Raw genomic sequence first — 16,434 nt, forward strand, 5'->3', positions numbered from 1 at the left:
TCATAATCAGTCTTTTTCTTTCTTGATGAGCCCTTCTTCAACTTGCTAAAACATTATGAGCAATATGCATACAATTTTGTGGGAACAGTTTGGGGAAGGCCCTTTTCTGCTCCAGCTTGACAGCACCAGCGATTACTTATTTGGAAAAGGACAATTTCAGAGCCCTGACCTGCCTAGTCAGTAATACTTTTGGAGTACAACACATCGTTTTTCTTGTGTCACATATACATTTAAGAATTTAAAAAATATTCATGATTTGTGGTTAGCCATTTTAAAATGTATTGTTTCAGGTTTTAAAAAAAACCAAAATAAAACAAACGGAGCAAACACTCACTTCCTCCTTCTCCGTCATTCAAATATGCCAAGGAAAAATTGACCTCATTTCTTTTCCCTAATCTATGCCAGTTTAAATTGAACATTGCCACAAGCATTCAAGAAACAGAAGCAGTTGCTGTTCTAGGTCAAATGATTTTAAAACAATTGTTCTAGTCTTTTTCCAGAGCAGATTAAAAAAGTACAAAAAAAAAATCAGTAAAACAAGTGTTCCCCTAGCAAACGATTTAATCTGCACTTACAGGTGAGCTAAATGCTTTTTAACACGTGCCATGTGCAGATAGTTGGCACGTGAGTGTGCATGTGTCTTCTTTCTGATATGCAGATAGTGAGATATTCAAACTCCCCCAAAAAGGAAATGAGACTAGATACAGTAAAACGTACGGAGGGTGAAGAGTGCAGTGTTTGAGAATGAAGACCAAAGCCTGGACGGTATAGTATATAAATAAATAATTGTACTAAGCCGGAAGAGTTCTGAAGGCTTTGGCATAGCCTGACAAGATATAAATTAATAAAGCACCAAAAACACTACGCATATGTAATGAGGCTAGTTGTCTGGTCGTTTTTTTAATCTTCCTCAAAGCCCCTCCTCCCTCCCAAAGACCATCCATAATTAATTAGCTGCCTCTGTGATGTGGGGACTATAGATCAGGGAGGAGAAAAAAATAACACACTAAATAATGAAGTAAAGCGATATGGGGAGCCCGGGGGAGGGATGGGATGGCATGAATGGTCACATAGGATTGCATGGAGGGGCACACTTGGTACAAATACTTCAACAACCAAGGGTGCAAAATATGAGTGTGTATGTGTGTTCTTGAGCAAGGGCTATACACTATACGTTGGATGATTCCCTTTCAGCTGTCAAAATGGCCCCTCTTGAACAAAGATCTTAGAGGCAAAAAAAGAACAACAAAAATAAAAAAGAAAGCTGCCTGCACCCTGGTGACTAAACAACTCATCCGTGGCTGGTTACAATGCAATATATTATTAATATGGTATCATTACCAGTGGCATTGGGTACCTTGCTTTTACAAAAGTCGCTGAATGACCCAGATAATGTATGCATGCAAGAGGTAAAGGGGTCCAGTGGGGATTCATCCTTTAACCCTTGTAATGATTTGTGAAAGCATCTCTGAGGAAATTAACACCAGACAATAAAATCTCAATGATATTTTACAAGCTATCAATTAAATAAAAATCAATCGACAAACATATGACCACACTCACAGACAGACATTTATTCTAAGTGTATATATCTGTAATGCTTCTGGCCTAAAGGAATAGTCTGCGAATCCTGTAAGGCAAGGATATTTGATTCAAAAAAATAATGGTGCAACATAAGTAGGTAAATAACAAACCGATAGTCACTCGTACACTATATTATTTAAGTATTCTAAGAAAAATAACAACTCATACTATGGAAAGTTACTGAATACTTTGGACTTCCCATGAAAGTAGCTGAATAAATAATTAGTTTCTGCCTGAATGAATTGCATAATTAATAAAGATCTACAAAAGGTTTAATGATTTAGATTGTGTTACTGACAGTAATAGTTATTTACTTTTCTTGATTTTATTTTGTACAATATAATGTGATTTCTGTTCATTTTATATTTGAAATTGTTACACTTTTGGTGCAGGATGTGTAAAATACAATACAATCCTTACAGATACATGTGAGGAGAGGACATGGACACATCGAAAAATGAGAACCAATAGTGTCATAATTATACGTGTGTGTAAGTGTGTCTTTGTGTGCAGGGACAAAAGGCGTGAATATAGAGGTAGTCTCATTAGCAGGCAGAAAGTATAAAGATGTGATGTGACCATCTTAACGCTTAATGCGGGGAAGAGGTGTGGAAAAGAAAGGGTGATAGAAGAACAACTTAATAAGGCTGCAACATGTGGAACAGTGCAGGAGAAAGCGAAGCTGAGGAAGAAAGAGGACTTTGAACCTTGAAAGGGACTGAGATTGTCCACCCACGCCCTTCGCTTTTGAACAGAACAGAGCAGGGGAGCGGGAGCGAGAAAGAGCAGGAGTGAAAAGAAAAACAGACAGAGCAGCACAATCACATGGCACAGAAACAGAGCTGGTAATATGGCAAGATGCAGAGAAACGTGTGTGATAGATGTTATTTACCAGGAGATTATTAAAGTCTCCCTGAGCACAAGCTTGACTCAAATTAGTGGCATGTGGGTTCCTCCTATCACGGATTGTAGCGCCGCACTTGTTCCTTCTCATGCTTTAATGTCATACATGTTGATTTCATCTCCTAGGAATCTTTTATTCTTGACTTACAGGCAAACCTACACCGATGATCCTCTTCAACATACATGTAGGGCAAGGAGAAATGTGCATATTTTTCAGGGAGATTCTTTGTTTACGCCTTATGGATTTTTGTAGTGTGGGTGTGGGCCTGGCACCCTATTATCATGCTAACCCAGATGTGTCAGCAGCAATCATGCTGCATGCTTTTCAAATACAAACTTTGATTTAAGAGGTAGAGTGTGATGTCGCCAAGTAATGACTCTTTTCAGCGGTGCATTTCATTTCAAAGCGGCGAGTCAAAAATAATTAGACAAGCTTATATTTGGTATGATTAGTATAAACTGACATTATGGATTAATTTGATTTAAATAACCCAATTGCCTTCTCAAATCAAGACTAAAAATTGTCTTTCCACAATTACAAGAAAATCGTGTACCATAATATAAACAGTACATTACTTGCCATATGTACAACACTTGTAGGGACTTCCTAATGCTGAAAACACGTCAATCAATGTGGCTCTTTTCATTCAATCCATTTCAATTGCTCATTTGCTGCCAAGCCTCCCAGTGCGAATGTATTGGACCTCAAACCGTGGCAGCCAATGAGTTAAAGAGAATTTGTTATTCAAATTTGGGCTGTCTGGGTGCTATAATTCCTATAATTGAAACATCACTAAGCTTTTTACTTGACTGTGTACCAAGTAGTTTAAACCCTGTTCTAGATTTATCATTAAATCACAGCCAATTAAAATGCAAGATATACATTAATGCAACTGCCAAACTCATTCCCCGCAGAGATAGAACTGGCAGCAAACTTGAGTAACACTTGATGACTTTACTGATGACTTTAGAAAAACTGCATGGTGACAACATTGCATAGACAGGTCAAATAGTCTTGTAAGACTAAATGACACATTTATTACTGAGCAGAGTGTCTATTTCCTCCTCTTTTGCAATGATTTTCTATCTCAGCAGGCAGTCGCTGCTACCTATTACCATATTCTTCCCTCCTTTTGAGTTTGTTTTTCCTGCGGCTCATATTGCAGTATTATTTGTCTGTCTTCCACTAACATTATCCCTCTCTCGGTGACTATGCAGTTATCTTTTCCTCTCACTCTCTGGGTTCGATGAACAAAATGCAAAATTCATCTGTCTTCACATTAGGCAGGCTGCCGAGATGAAGATTTAATACAGCCTGAATAATTAAACCGCAGGGACCTAAGACTGACACAGAGACACACTTGCATTAAGACACACTTGTGCATGTCCTGAACCTCTGATGTTACTAAAATTGTTTGCCTGTACGAGAGTCCTTATATAATCCCAACACTCATATACTCTTTTTTTCCATTACCTACAATGATTTAGCACAGTATTTACCTTGACAGCTAGCATGCCATCAACAGTTCGGAGGGCTTTGTATGCATAGGAAATAGATTTAAAAGAAAGAAAATTGCAAAATTCCTTTGTCACATTAAGGACAGCGGAATTAGCAAAATATATCTTCGAAAAAACAATTCTTATCATTCTAGTTTAATTGTTCTCACGACATGGTTTCCTGAGTGTCTCCCAGAAAAGAAAACAGGCAATCCCCACTTTTTTTTTGTGGCCCAGTGTTATTTTTTGCATTAGGAGATTCTTGACAAGAAAAAAACAACAACCCAACAAAGGATAAGCTGTGTGACAGTGAGGCTCTAAATAGTCTTGGAGAGAAGGGGAGCTGAGACACATGCATTTGCATGACACCATGAATATGTGGAAAAACATTTGAGTGAAAATACATATGATGACATCAAATGATGAGACGATCTAAACCACACTACACTTATTACGGGACAAAACACCATGAGACGTAATCTGCCTGTAGTCCCCTATTAACAAATTCCCCAAAGCAGACTGTGTATGAGTATGCCAGATCCAGACTCATTCTAGCAAAGTGACAGTGGAATAACCAACTTCAAGTGTCTCAAGTACTCTTTAAATGGACAAGGCAAGTTGTTTGCCAGCTAAAGGTGGGGCACCACTACCATTTAAAGGGTTTAACACTGGTCAGCTGCAGTGCAATGAAGACCCATCTGGCAAAGAGCTTGAACATTTCTTGTGCCCCCTCCCTTCTCTAAACAGTATGCAGCATTTGAAATATAAATGGTGTCACTCTGGTTGTAAGATGTTGCTTGTTACTGTTCCATGTCATGCCTTCTTCTATATTGTCTTAATTTTTCCTTCAATTTCATTTGGTTTACAGCCATCTGGTTTCAATTAAACCTCATACCGCATACTCAGGTCCGACTTAAATACCCATGTTGGAATGCCTTGTTTTGGACAAATGCTACATTAAAACTTACCTCCTCAATGGTTGTTCTTTGATTGTGTGTTCGTGTTGCAGTGTGTGATTTTGTTGTTTTGTTTAGGTTTTCTTAAATTTGGCAATTGTGTTCTTTATATTTTACAAAGGTGCACACATGAGAGTGAGTGTAAAGTAGAACTTTCAATACAAGGATATACAATGATTTGCTGTGCTGTTTGACATGGGAAGCTGTGCTACGTGAAAAAAAAAAACAAGAGAAGGAAGCTAAAAAGGCAAAGGAGTGAAACATAAGTGAGGAATCATTCCAATGGTGGTCACAAGATAGAATGACAACAACGAAAAGAGGATATGGTTTGAACCAGCGGGAAGAATGGAGGGAAATGAAGAATAAGGAAAAATGATATGTTATCATGGAAAGAAAAATAGCGAGGTGGAAATAATAGTTGGGTATCATTCACCCAACATCCCCCGACCCAGACCACCTTCTCCCGAAACCACATGGACCTGAGCTGCTGGTTGTGCTGTGCCCTGATAAGAGCCAGTCAGACGTGTGCATGTGTGATTGCACATAAACTATGCGCACAAACAAATTGAAGCCCCTCAAGTGGCCTTGGCTTACGCATGTGTGTGTCTGCCCTGTTCAGTATGTGAGTATCAGCCAGAATAAACTGAGTGAACCAGAATGTCACGGTCTGGGGCCCTCACACCTCCGTCGTAAATAGCCCTGTCAGCTCTGCTATACTGTAGTGTGTGTGTGTGTGTGTGTACGTGAGTGAGGGAGTGTGTATGTGGCGCGGGAGAGGGTTAAAAAGTATTTCCAGGGTTGTTCAAGAATGTGTGGGCAGCCTGAGAGCTATAAGTGTATGTGCTTATTTAAGGGTGTGAAAGACAGAAAGATGGAGACAGAGAAAATGTGTTTGTGTTTTGTTCTGAGTAGACTATATGGAGCCTCTGCTCGTGTAGAGTCAACATTATATCGGTGAAATTGGCAACAGATAGGAGCACTTTTAGAGTGGGAGCATCTGTCTACCAGGACCATTTCAGAACTGATTTAGCCTTTCATGTGTTGTGTATGTAGCCTACGTAAGCATATTTAAGTGTGTTAAAGTGAACTGTGTTTAACCCTGATTCAGTGATGAAAGGCAGCCGATGTTGAATTCATGAAAAAATGAACACACAGTGTGGCGAACCATAAGTTGGACAGACATTAAAAAAATAATGTACTTTTTGTTGATAAGGTTAAAAAAAGATAATCAATTTGATTTAAAATGAGAATGTAACGATGAACCTGATGTAAGCACACTATCCACTTCAACTTAATGGATATTTTGTGACAGCTAACATGTTTAAAATTATTCCATTATTTTAAATTAAAATAAATAACCCCAACATGTGAAGGAGACATATTTAGTCCTAGTGCATGTAAATTACCTCTGCAAGAATGTCTCATTTATGGCTGGAGTTCAGATTTCAAGTAGTGTTACTAATGCAGTGCACAAAGCTGACCTATCTTCTGTGCACAAAAACATCTCTGCTACGGACAAATAACTATGAATCCCCAGTCTCCCCAGAGTTTGCCCTGGCAGGGTACAATTAAGCCCTGCCTTGTTTGTTCAAGCAAGACCGGTGTGTTGCAGCCAAATACACACGGATGGATGTCTTAACATAGATGAGCCCAAATAGCTAATACTATGCATGGCACTCATGAGGGTGGTGCCTATTCATTGCAGGGAGTGAGGAGTAGATTATTTGACAGAAGATGAAGCAAAAAGAAAAGAAAGTAGTAGAAATGATACCAGAGCAAGGAAAGAAAAAAAGAACCACCCTTCTTTTTTTCCTTCTGTATAGAGAAGTAACTCTTTTCCACTGCAATGTTCCACCTGGTTACACCGTAATTCCTGAATTTTCTTGTTGTGTCATCAGGCGGATTAATGATTCATGCATATCTGGTTTGAAATGCAACTACTAATTACATTCGTTTCATCTTCACTTTTCCTTCTCTCAATTCTATTTTTATCTTCCTCCGTTTTCTAGTGTAATCATCGGAAAAGTAAAACAACAATGCCCCTGTAAGAGCGCAAAATATGGTAAAAGACATTTATTTCTCCCCAAATATGATTTCATGAATAAAATGTTTTGTTCTGGAAAAAAAGGGGGAGGGTGTTTGAGTTTAGGTTGCTATGGAGGCCCACTGTGAAAATGATGAGGGAAAATATTGGAATAAGAAGCACATTAAGTGTGGACACTTAACTACATTTTTATGTTTATTGTTTTTTTCTGTCTGGTTAGTTAATGTAGCCACAGTGCGATGTGATGATTGCATTCCATTAGCATCGTGGAAAACTGAATTACAGTGTTAAGCAAGAAGGGAATGTCTGAGGGCATAGACAGAAAATAGGCTGGCTGAGGTATATGTGGGAGTAAATGAAATATATGACTTTAAAGACTACCAATCCTGTAAGGATTTTAAGGGAGGGGAATTTAAAGTGCAAATGTACATTTATGTGAATGCTTATTATCCCTCAGCCAGACAAGCTTCAGGTGACAAGCATTCATTCTTCAGCTCCACAAATATCATACTTAGTCAAAAGGACGGAAGGTAAAGGAGAGGTGAGAGAGAAAGGAAGGGTGAATGAGGCTCACATTGGAGAAAGATGAGTAGAGACAGAGAGAGAAAAAGATGGGCTTTAAACAAGGGTCAAATAAGTCTAGCCTACAGAAAGCAGTGTACCAGTTGAACCACATAGTGTGTAACTAATGGATATGGCAGCGAGGGAAAAGATGATGGATGAGTGCATGTGTGTGTGCGTACCCGTCACCGTCAGAGTTTACACCTCAACGTGTGAAAGACAAGACATTGTGTTTGGGGTTTTGTTCTCTGTAGGTGATTCTCATGAGGAGCACATGACTGCTGTTTTTTCATTGGAGGGGGGACTATGAGACGATAGGACGAGGTCTCCCCTATCCCGCATGGCATAATCTATCATATCTCCCTTTTTCAGATGCCCCTTTCACTTTTCCTGTTCTACTTTTTTACTACCGTTTTTTTGACTTTGTTGAATTGTTCTATGTGGCTCCTGACTAACTTGACATTTTATAATGTCACACATGTACAAACACACAGGCCAACATTAGAACATAAATAGAAAAGACACAAATAAACAAAAACTTGGAATAAGTGTCATGTGAGATATGCGAATCACCATAGGGGTTACATAATATATACAGTGCAGTATTTTTTTTTCTTTTGCTGGTAAAATTTGGAACCTGATTGCTTGCAACAGTGTGTCCAATACCAGAATTTTCACTCTATTTGTGTTCATGTAAACATGTACACCTTCAACCCCATAACCTAGCATTCACTAGTACCTCCGTTTTTATGTTTACTTATGTTTACTACACTCCTCCTCTTACTCCCATCATCACTGCAGGACTTTCCTGTTTACCCATCCGTTGCCCCTCCGGCCTCTCTCAGCTAAGAGTGCACAAGCCAACGCTTTTCTCATGTCTTGCAGATGGGTGCACTAATCCGCTAACGTCAACTCCATGAGGCATGAAGTCTAGGCATGTGTGTTGTCTTGGATAAGGGCTGAAGCGCTGCACGAGCATGCTAGTGTTCGAGATTCTATGTGGGGTTGCCTTAGAAAGGAGATAAAGGGAGAAGTAATTGGATCAAGGTTGACCAATTAATAAAGGCAATTGTAACAGGCTGGCCAACAAGGTTTTAATCTACGAAGAGATAACGGGGAGACTACACACATAAGTAGATAGAATTTGTACGAATAGTATCAATCAGATAGGATGAAGGCATGGCGTAGGTGTGATTTTGTCTGTGCCTTGTAATACATTCATGAGATGAAGAAAAAAAAAACACTGAGTATATTGCTAACATCTTTGTATAAATTTGAGCAGTTGTTAACATTTATGTCTTCCATGCCCAAGCAGCTACTCCCAACGATTGATATGATCTTTTATGCTAATGCAACATGTGTTTATGTAAAACAAACGGAGGTATTTCATGAGCATTTATTCATCGTGGGCTTGCTTATGGCTTTATGGGGAACAAAGAGTTATTATTATACTGTACACAAGCTGTTGTGTTAGAAATACCGACACACAGCAGAAAAATGTAAGTAAAAACGGGGTGTGAGCATTGTGGTAATATTTCCAATTTTCCAATACAATTTTATATACATATATACCAAATACTACTTGCATACCACATACCTATAAAAGGCATTTTTAAATAGATGTGTTAACAGTGTCTAAGACTTGCATCAAGGGTAGAAGACAAAGATGCAGATAGCAATAATTGCAGAGACAGTAAGATGGACCGATTAAGAGTTAAACTTACCTCTGAGATGTTAACTCGTCCCTCTTGGAAGGAGCAGTCATTCGCATTTTGGGTACACATGTGACGGTATTTGCACCAATAGCATGGGAATGTCCCATTTACACAGGAGAGGCAGCTAGAAAACATAAAAGTTAGAGTCTCTGTTAGTTGCTCCATGACAAAGCACAACAAATTATTACTTTGGTGAAGTGGAATTTATTAATTCAGATTTTAAGCCATGTTTTTAGGAAAAATAATGGCTCTAAATTAAGTGTACATGATGTTAAGTCATACTGCATGTTTTTATTTATTTAGATACTGCTACTTTTTGCATACTCACTGATGTAAGTTAAGGTTTTTATACATTTTGGCGACATTTTACAGTAGTTAACCTAGTAAGAAGTACACAGATGATTCATTATATATTTTCATTAAATCCAATGGTTTTTAAAAAAAATATTTTTGCACCACGTATTAAAAGATGGAACTCTGAGTATATCAGTTTGTATTTTATAAGTAACTGTATTTTAATAATATCTAAATAAGGTTTCAATTTTATATCATTTTAAACAGTGGTGGTAATATTGTTTTTTTCTTTCAAATCTTTTGATAAAATAAATCTTTTTAATCACACAACTGTGTACTTTGAATGAGCTGGTCTGAAAAACCTATTCCATGCCATTTTCCTCTAGCACAGTCCTTATTTCCCACTAAGAGTTCAGTGATTCTCCTCGCAACATGTTCACTGTGTTGTGTAATTCTGTGTATCCATTTAGGTAGGAGTTTTTCTTTTTGTGCTTCCATCATTTCATGCCTCCTATCCCTTTCATTTTCTACAGACTCATTTTTAAAAAGCTCTCCCTGTGTTCTTTGTCTAAAGCTCTCTTTCATCCGCGGGGCTATGGTGCCTCCATCATTTTTAATTCACTTGCTCAAACAGTGGTGAGGTGCAGATAGACAGACTGAAAGAACATGATGGGAGAAAAAAAGAGAGGGAAAAGAGCAGAGATCAAAAGCAGGTGGATTTCCCTGATAGACGTGGAGACGCCAGGTATCGTGGGAGAGGAAAACGTGCAGGGGGTATATAGCCTGCGGGGCTCAGTGGGGGTATCATGGGGAAGGATGAAATATTGGCCTGGAACTTGGTTGGCAGCTGTAAGTGTGTTAACATGAGAGCAGACACTAACAGTGGTGTGTGACAGTTTCAAGTGTACAGTTCATCAAAAAAGCTTCAGGTTATTGGCCATTTTTAGCCCATGAGACACGTTACCACCTTACTGAACCTCATTTAAATGCAAACCAAGAAGTCTGGTGTAACCAATACGAGTCTACAGATAAAACATTTTCATTTTATTATAAAGTACTTTGTCCTTAATGCATGCTGTCTAAGTCTGACTGTTTTGGCATTGATGTAACCAAGTGAGCATATGATTTATTATGCAAGTAATGGATGCATGTGATAAAATACAGAATTAAATATTTGCTTTCAATCTTCAAAAAAATAAGAAAATATGTGCATGGTGCGCTGTATTGAAGAGAATCAAGTGCACCATATGTCTGAACTGATCTGAGCAAGCTACCCATTAGCTCTTGAATATATTTTAACCATGTGTGAAATGATAGCCACCCTTTCAATTATCCACATGAAAAATGATCGTTTTAACTACAGAGTCGTGAGGGAGCCCATATATAAATCCATCAAAGCCTGACGTGGATTCATTTCTATCAATTAGAACAACTTGTTTGTTAGGTACGCACTTAAAGCGATCGTTTCCAGTGCAGGCCCCTTCTTTTGAGCCAGATCAGAGGCTGGGGCTTAATTCAATCCCACTGCCGCTTTAATTGACCAATTTAGTATTGTGCTGAGAGAAGCTGTCCATTCACAATGATGGATGAGCGGCTAAGGAAATAACACGCCTCTTAATACTGCACGAGCAAATGGGAATTCATCGATGTTACTAACAAATAGAGGGAAAATGATAGTTTAGCTTAGCAAAAAGCCCTTAGGATAAAATAACAAATCAGAGGATTTGAGTCAAGTTTTGTTGAAAACATGTCAAAATTATTCCCAGGCTTGAAATGGCACAAATAGCCTAATCTTGGTCATTCGGTTTGTGGACTAACTAGTACTTATAAATGCTGACTTTTGCAGGCGAAAAAGCTGAGTAAATTGCCAACAACGGCGTAGAAGGTTGCAGAAAAAGTGAGAGAAAAAGATAATAATAAAATAAAAAAATCAAAGAAGCAGTGGAGGAGGCTGTTTTTTGCCGCTGTGCAAGGCGAGGAAAGTGCTTCTCTGCTGGCTATTCTGTGAACCGTAATGGAAAGTGGAGGTCACAAGTCAAAAATAAAGTGACAAACACAGCAAATGGACATGTGAAAAAAGTATGCCGCTAAGCCACGGCATATTCACGTTTGTGTATTTTAAATACTGCATTATTTTTACGCTGCCTGGTTGGTGTGGCTCAGTTAAGAACGGCTTTTCTCGAAACGTAGAGGTAAGATACCTGCATAATAAGACTTAGGGTGATGTCAAACCATCACCAGTTACTATCATATTGACACCAGCGGGAATCGCACCAAAGTCGGGCGAGTGAACATCATGCTCATGTTTAGGCCCATCAGTGGAACATGTCTCATTGACATTCTGCACATCCCCAACTTCTCACATCTCACAGTATAAAGAGTTAAGCAGCAGTGTCAACCTCAAGAACACATTTTATTTTACATGTTACAATGCCCAGATAATATTTGACTTTCTGTTTCTATTCAAGTGACATCAACCTTGTTCGTGTCCAAGAGATAGCACTAATGAGCAAAATGTTAGCAGGTGGCCGTTGCCAACTTTTTTATTTGGTTATTTTTTATGATTGGGCCCTTTGATACAGGGGATGTGCCATTATGGGAGCCAGCATTGCCAGTAGGCTCTGTCTGACAACCCCCTACTGCTCGCGCTGTGCTCCTTTCAAGTGACCATGGTCTGCTTCCTTAAGATCTAAAAGTCTTGCTTTTAGCCCGGGTGCAACTCCGCCCTATGCCCCACTAAGGTGCACTGCGAAACGTTTGATATTTTTCCATGTAACGATGGTGGGCTCATTCTGTCAGCCCCCCCGAGTGTTGCCTTATTTCTACGCCTTCAATGGCCATCAGCTATTATTACTCAAAGGATTAGAGAAGAAGCAGACAGGCTCCTTACTCATAATGCTAATGCCTATTCAGATGCTAATCTGCGAGCATTGCCTCGAGAGTGCAAGTATAATTTCAAATCTAGAATAAAAAGCGCGTCAAATTCCCCAATCATTCTCCAAACTGTGGTCAGTTCGGAGTGTTGAACACAATCAGATTGCCTAATGAGGTATGTTTGATAGCATTGCTCGCATAGAAATTAGTTATTTATGGGCTACAATTCAGAGAGGAGTTGAAGAATTTACTACAGGTTGAATTCCACCTTCGTTACAGGATTTCATTATCTAGTCAGTGTGTAAATAAGTGCTGAATTTTCTTCATTGAAATAGTGCTACACTACAATCAAAACTATGTTTTCTGCATTCTATAACACACATGAATAGTGTTAGTTTCAGTGGTTGTTATTTCATTAATCCGTTTGTTCATAGAGCAAAAAAAATAGGTCAAACAGAAATTAATACATATGAAACATTACTTTAGCAAACCGTAACAGAAATTTGATTGATAGTGGATGTGCCGGTCATAAAATGAACACATTTATATGACAACAGGTGCTGTACATCATTAAAATTTAACCTCAATTCACTGCCACGCTATCCTCCCAATCTTAAAATGGATGGCTAAGAAATTAGAAAAAAGCTTACGGAAATATTTAATTACGGAGCTATCGTTGCCGTGGGTGATTTTCCATTTCAATCTGAGCAACCCTTAAACTGAAACAGTGGGAATTCTAATTAGATTAATAGTACTATGCAAATTTATGGCATTTTTGAAAAGGCGAGGGCTGCTGCAACATTATCAGTTGTGTAAATAAGGAGGAGGAGTATGTAGTTTTTGGAAATGGGTGGTTATAGCACAAGTGTGTGCAAGTATAAATTATTAAAGAATATAAAAGGAGGATGTTGGGTATCCGGCACTACTTTATGAAGGAATATTTATGATTTTTTTGCATGTACTTAAATATTTTCGTACTGTTCCTATGCTGTGGAAATTCTTATGCCTCAAAATGTAATAAAAGGATTGGCGTTCTGAGGAATAACAAAACTACAAACTCCTCATGTTGATGCATGGAGTCATTATACTTGTAACTTCATCAGATGCCTAATGGGATACAGGGCAGGGTGTCACCTTAAAATGGCAAAGGGATAGATGGGGCAGAGTGCCGCTTTAAAATGGAATCCCTGTCTCTCCAGCTCTATTGGCCATTCGACAAAGATGCAACATGCCATATGAGTAACTTAATTAAAAATGACGAATACACCCATCAAAGGCCATATTAGATCCGCGCTGGGAGTAGATTTAATCAGCTCATTGGGGTAATAGCCTCAAATGGGTGACTTTTGGCCCGCTTCTTGTTTGAGGCGACTTCTACACAAAGAGGAATGCCATAAACTTTAATGTGATTTCATATTGCAGTGGATGCACTCTGGCTCAATGTGAAACATTTAATTTTAATTGAGCATTCTTTCTAAGAACATAAAAATGTTTTGTACTACCTTGAGTAATAAAATGCACAAATAAGTAAGTCAAGTAAATACTTCCTAGTCCTTATGGGAGAGAAATTAAGCATGATTAGACATTGTAAACCACAGCAATCTTAACCAGCTTGGCTAATCACCATAGATGCAGCAGGGGATTCGCGTGCTACGAGAGGCAAACTCTGCAACTAGGTCAAAGGTCAGTGACAGATAAGGTGTCCAAGGCATTCAGATCTTAAACGAGAAGTAAGTGACAGAGCACGGAGATGTGTGGCTGTGCATGTGAATGTACAAATGTGTTTGTGCACAATCCTCGAAGGAGGCTCATCTAACATCCAGAGGGAAGCCAGAATGGAGCCCTGCGGTACCCCGGGGGCCTACATGCCATCTGCTGCCCTGAGGCTAATACCCCACCAGACGTTTTAGCCTCCACTGGATCAGCCATGAGTGGACAGAGGGAGATCTTGCCATGCAAAGGGGGAAGGGGGTATGGGCAATTTGATTCAGAGTTGAAGGATTATTTGATCTTGACATCAGACAGGATTTTGAATGAACAAAAGATAAAAAATAAAAAAAAACTGCCGGTATTCTAGTGCAGAGAAGGCACTTTAACTAATTCACTCTAAGACAATAATAATGTATTTCTTATATGGATAAAAAAACAGATGGAACATCAACATAATTGACAAATTGTTAGTGTGTGTCATGGTTTATGATAAGACTAGAATTACCATCTCATATCGCAATCGTTATATACATACATCGTGTTCGATTTTCCCTCCAAAGGAAATACAATACCCCATGGGGATGTAAAAAGGAGATGGGTGTTTATTGTATGAGTCATCCCAGGGGTAAAGAGGAAAGAGGGAGAGAACATGCAAGAGTGAAGGGAAGAACTAAATGAAACCGAATAATAAAAGCTTTATTAAATGCCCAAGTGATTAAGAAATTGTTGAAACTTACGAATGGTGCACACTGCAGTTGTAGAAGACAAAGTCAACACTGGCGAACTTCTTGCCTGTTTCCTTGGATTTCAGATAAAGCTTCACCACCCGCTTGTCACCTGAATAAAAAACAGATATGCAGAACTGCTTCAAAGTTGCAAAAATAAAAGAAATCAATAAAGGTTTTGAATAAACAAAGATCATCATTTATGCGTGGCTGAATGAACAAAATGCGGTAGATAGTTATTTAACATTAAAGGTAAATTAGAATACAAATCAATGTTCATGTTCAAATATGTTCATGCAGAGCCAAATTAGCACTTAAAAATTTACTGCAGTGTTAGTTGGGGAAACTTAAAGATGAGTACAGATCCTTTGGTTCTTTTAGTAAAAATAACAAAACATTCATTTTTGTGGCCAAGATTGAGAGTACCATAAAATAGGTGTACAATCGCGACTAAATTTAGAGGAAGCAAATGTCTAAATACTACAGCTACAATCACAAAGTCTTGGCTTTGAAAATAAGTAAGGAAAACAAGTGGTGTCGTTTCGAGGGAAAGCAATATAAACAATTGAAAGAGACAAGGACGCATAATGCATCATAATGGGAATTCAAAAACAGTGCTATTTTCAGTACAAAAATACACACGAGTTAGAACGCTTTGAAATCAAATTGGCAAGCATTATTGGCCATGACAGGTATTCTGGTAGAGTCACACTAAGCAAATCATCAAATAATGCTAAAAATAATTCGAGTGGCTGCACAGCTGGAGACCTTTCCGTCTACAATGGAAAAAGACCCCTTAGGGGGCAACATCGCAATGAGTTGATAAATTAATAGGAGTTAATGAAATATATGGCACAAGGCAGGGGGAAACGTCCGCAACACACACACACACACAAAACAAAAGAGAGGCGTATATAAAACGCAATTTTCAGATGTCGTGAAGCCCAATAGACAACCAACATTTACTGATTCGTGACTTCATCGCTCAGCTAATCATGCTCAACCTTTGTTCCGTGTGATGGGAATGACATCACGAGCAGAGGGTGACAGGCAGTAAATGTATCCGCCTTGGATCAGTCCTTCGGTCTCCACGTAGTCCTCGAAGGAGCAGTTGACCCCCGCTGATAGATCGGGCACATTACGAGCCTGAAGGACCAGCTTTTGAGAGCGAAAGAGAGAGAGGCAATCAGTACAAGATCAATGGAAGGACACGGTGTACATGGATTGTTATAAGATATGACATAGGGGTTAATGGGGGCTGGGGGGCAGATACATGTAAGTGATGCTGGACTATGTGTAGGTGTATGATGGGCACAGTAATTTGTGTGTGCATCTGTTACAATGGCAGCTATTAAAATTATAGCAGTGTGTGTGTTGAATTGAATGCTTTCATTGTCATTATACAAGCATAATGAGATTTAAAGCTTTCACCACAAAGTGCACAACAACGAAGGTAATCAGCTTTTGACCTAATTATTGCAGGAGTGCTCGACCCTGTGCTTGCACAGTGGGGAGCACAGTGTAAATGACCATCCAACATTCTTTGACTTGTGCTGACATTCAGGCACGAT

The 16,434-nt window shown here is 38.8% G+C and overlaps 1 protein-coding gene across 10 annotated transcripts in view; it reads right to left on the reverse strand.

The window, feature by feature from the left end:
* Positions 1 to 16,434, reverse strand: part of plxna1b (plexin A1b) — a 145,354-nt gene that overhangs the window by 58,960 nt on the left and 69,960 nt on the right. For all 10 annotated transcript variants that reach the window (XR_013300516.1, XR_013300515.1, XR_013300514.1 and 7 more), the window contains exons 7-9: positions 15,868 to 16,021; positions 14,876 to 14,975; positions 9,270 to 9,384 (exon numbers count right to left, since the gene is read on the reverse strand). Coding sequence is in view for 2 of the 10 variants with exons in the window: in XM_077602058.1 (XP_077458184.1) it covers positions 9,270 to 9,384; positions 14,876 to 14,975; positions 15,868 to 16,021 (369 nt within the window). In the remaining 8 variants the exon portion in view is untranslated. The remainder of the gene's footprint in view (positions 1 to 9,269; positions 9,385 to 14,875; positions 14,976 to 15,867; positions 16,022 to 16,434) is intronic.

This window comes from Stigmatopora argus, chromosome 6 (assembly GCF_051989625.1).
Source record: "Stigmatopora argus isolate UIUO_Sarg chromosome 6, RoL_Sarg_1.0, whole genome shotgun sequence".
In the NCBI taxonomy this organism is placed as follows: domain Eukaryota; kingdom Metazoa; phylum Chordata; class Actinopteri; order Syngnathiformes; family Syngnathidae; genus Stigmatopora; species Stigmatopora argus.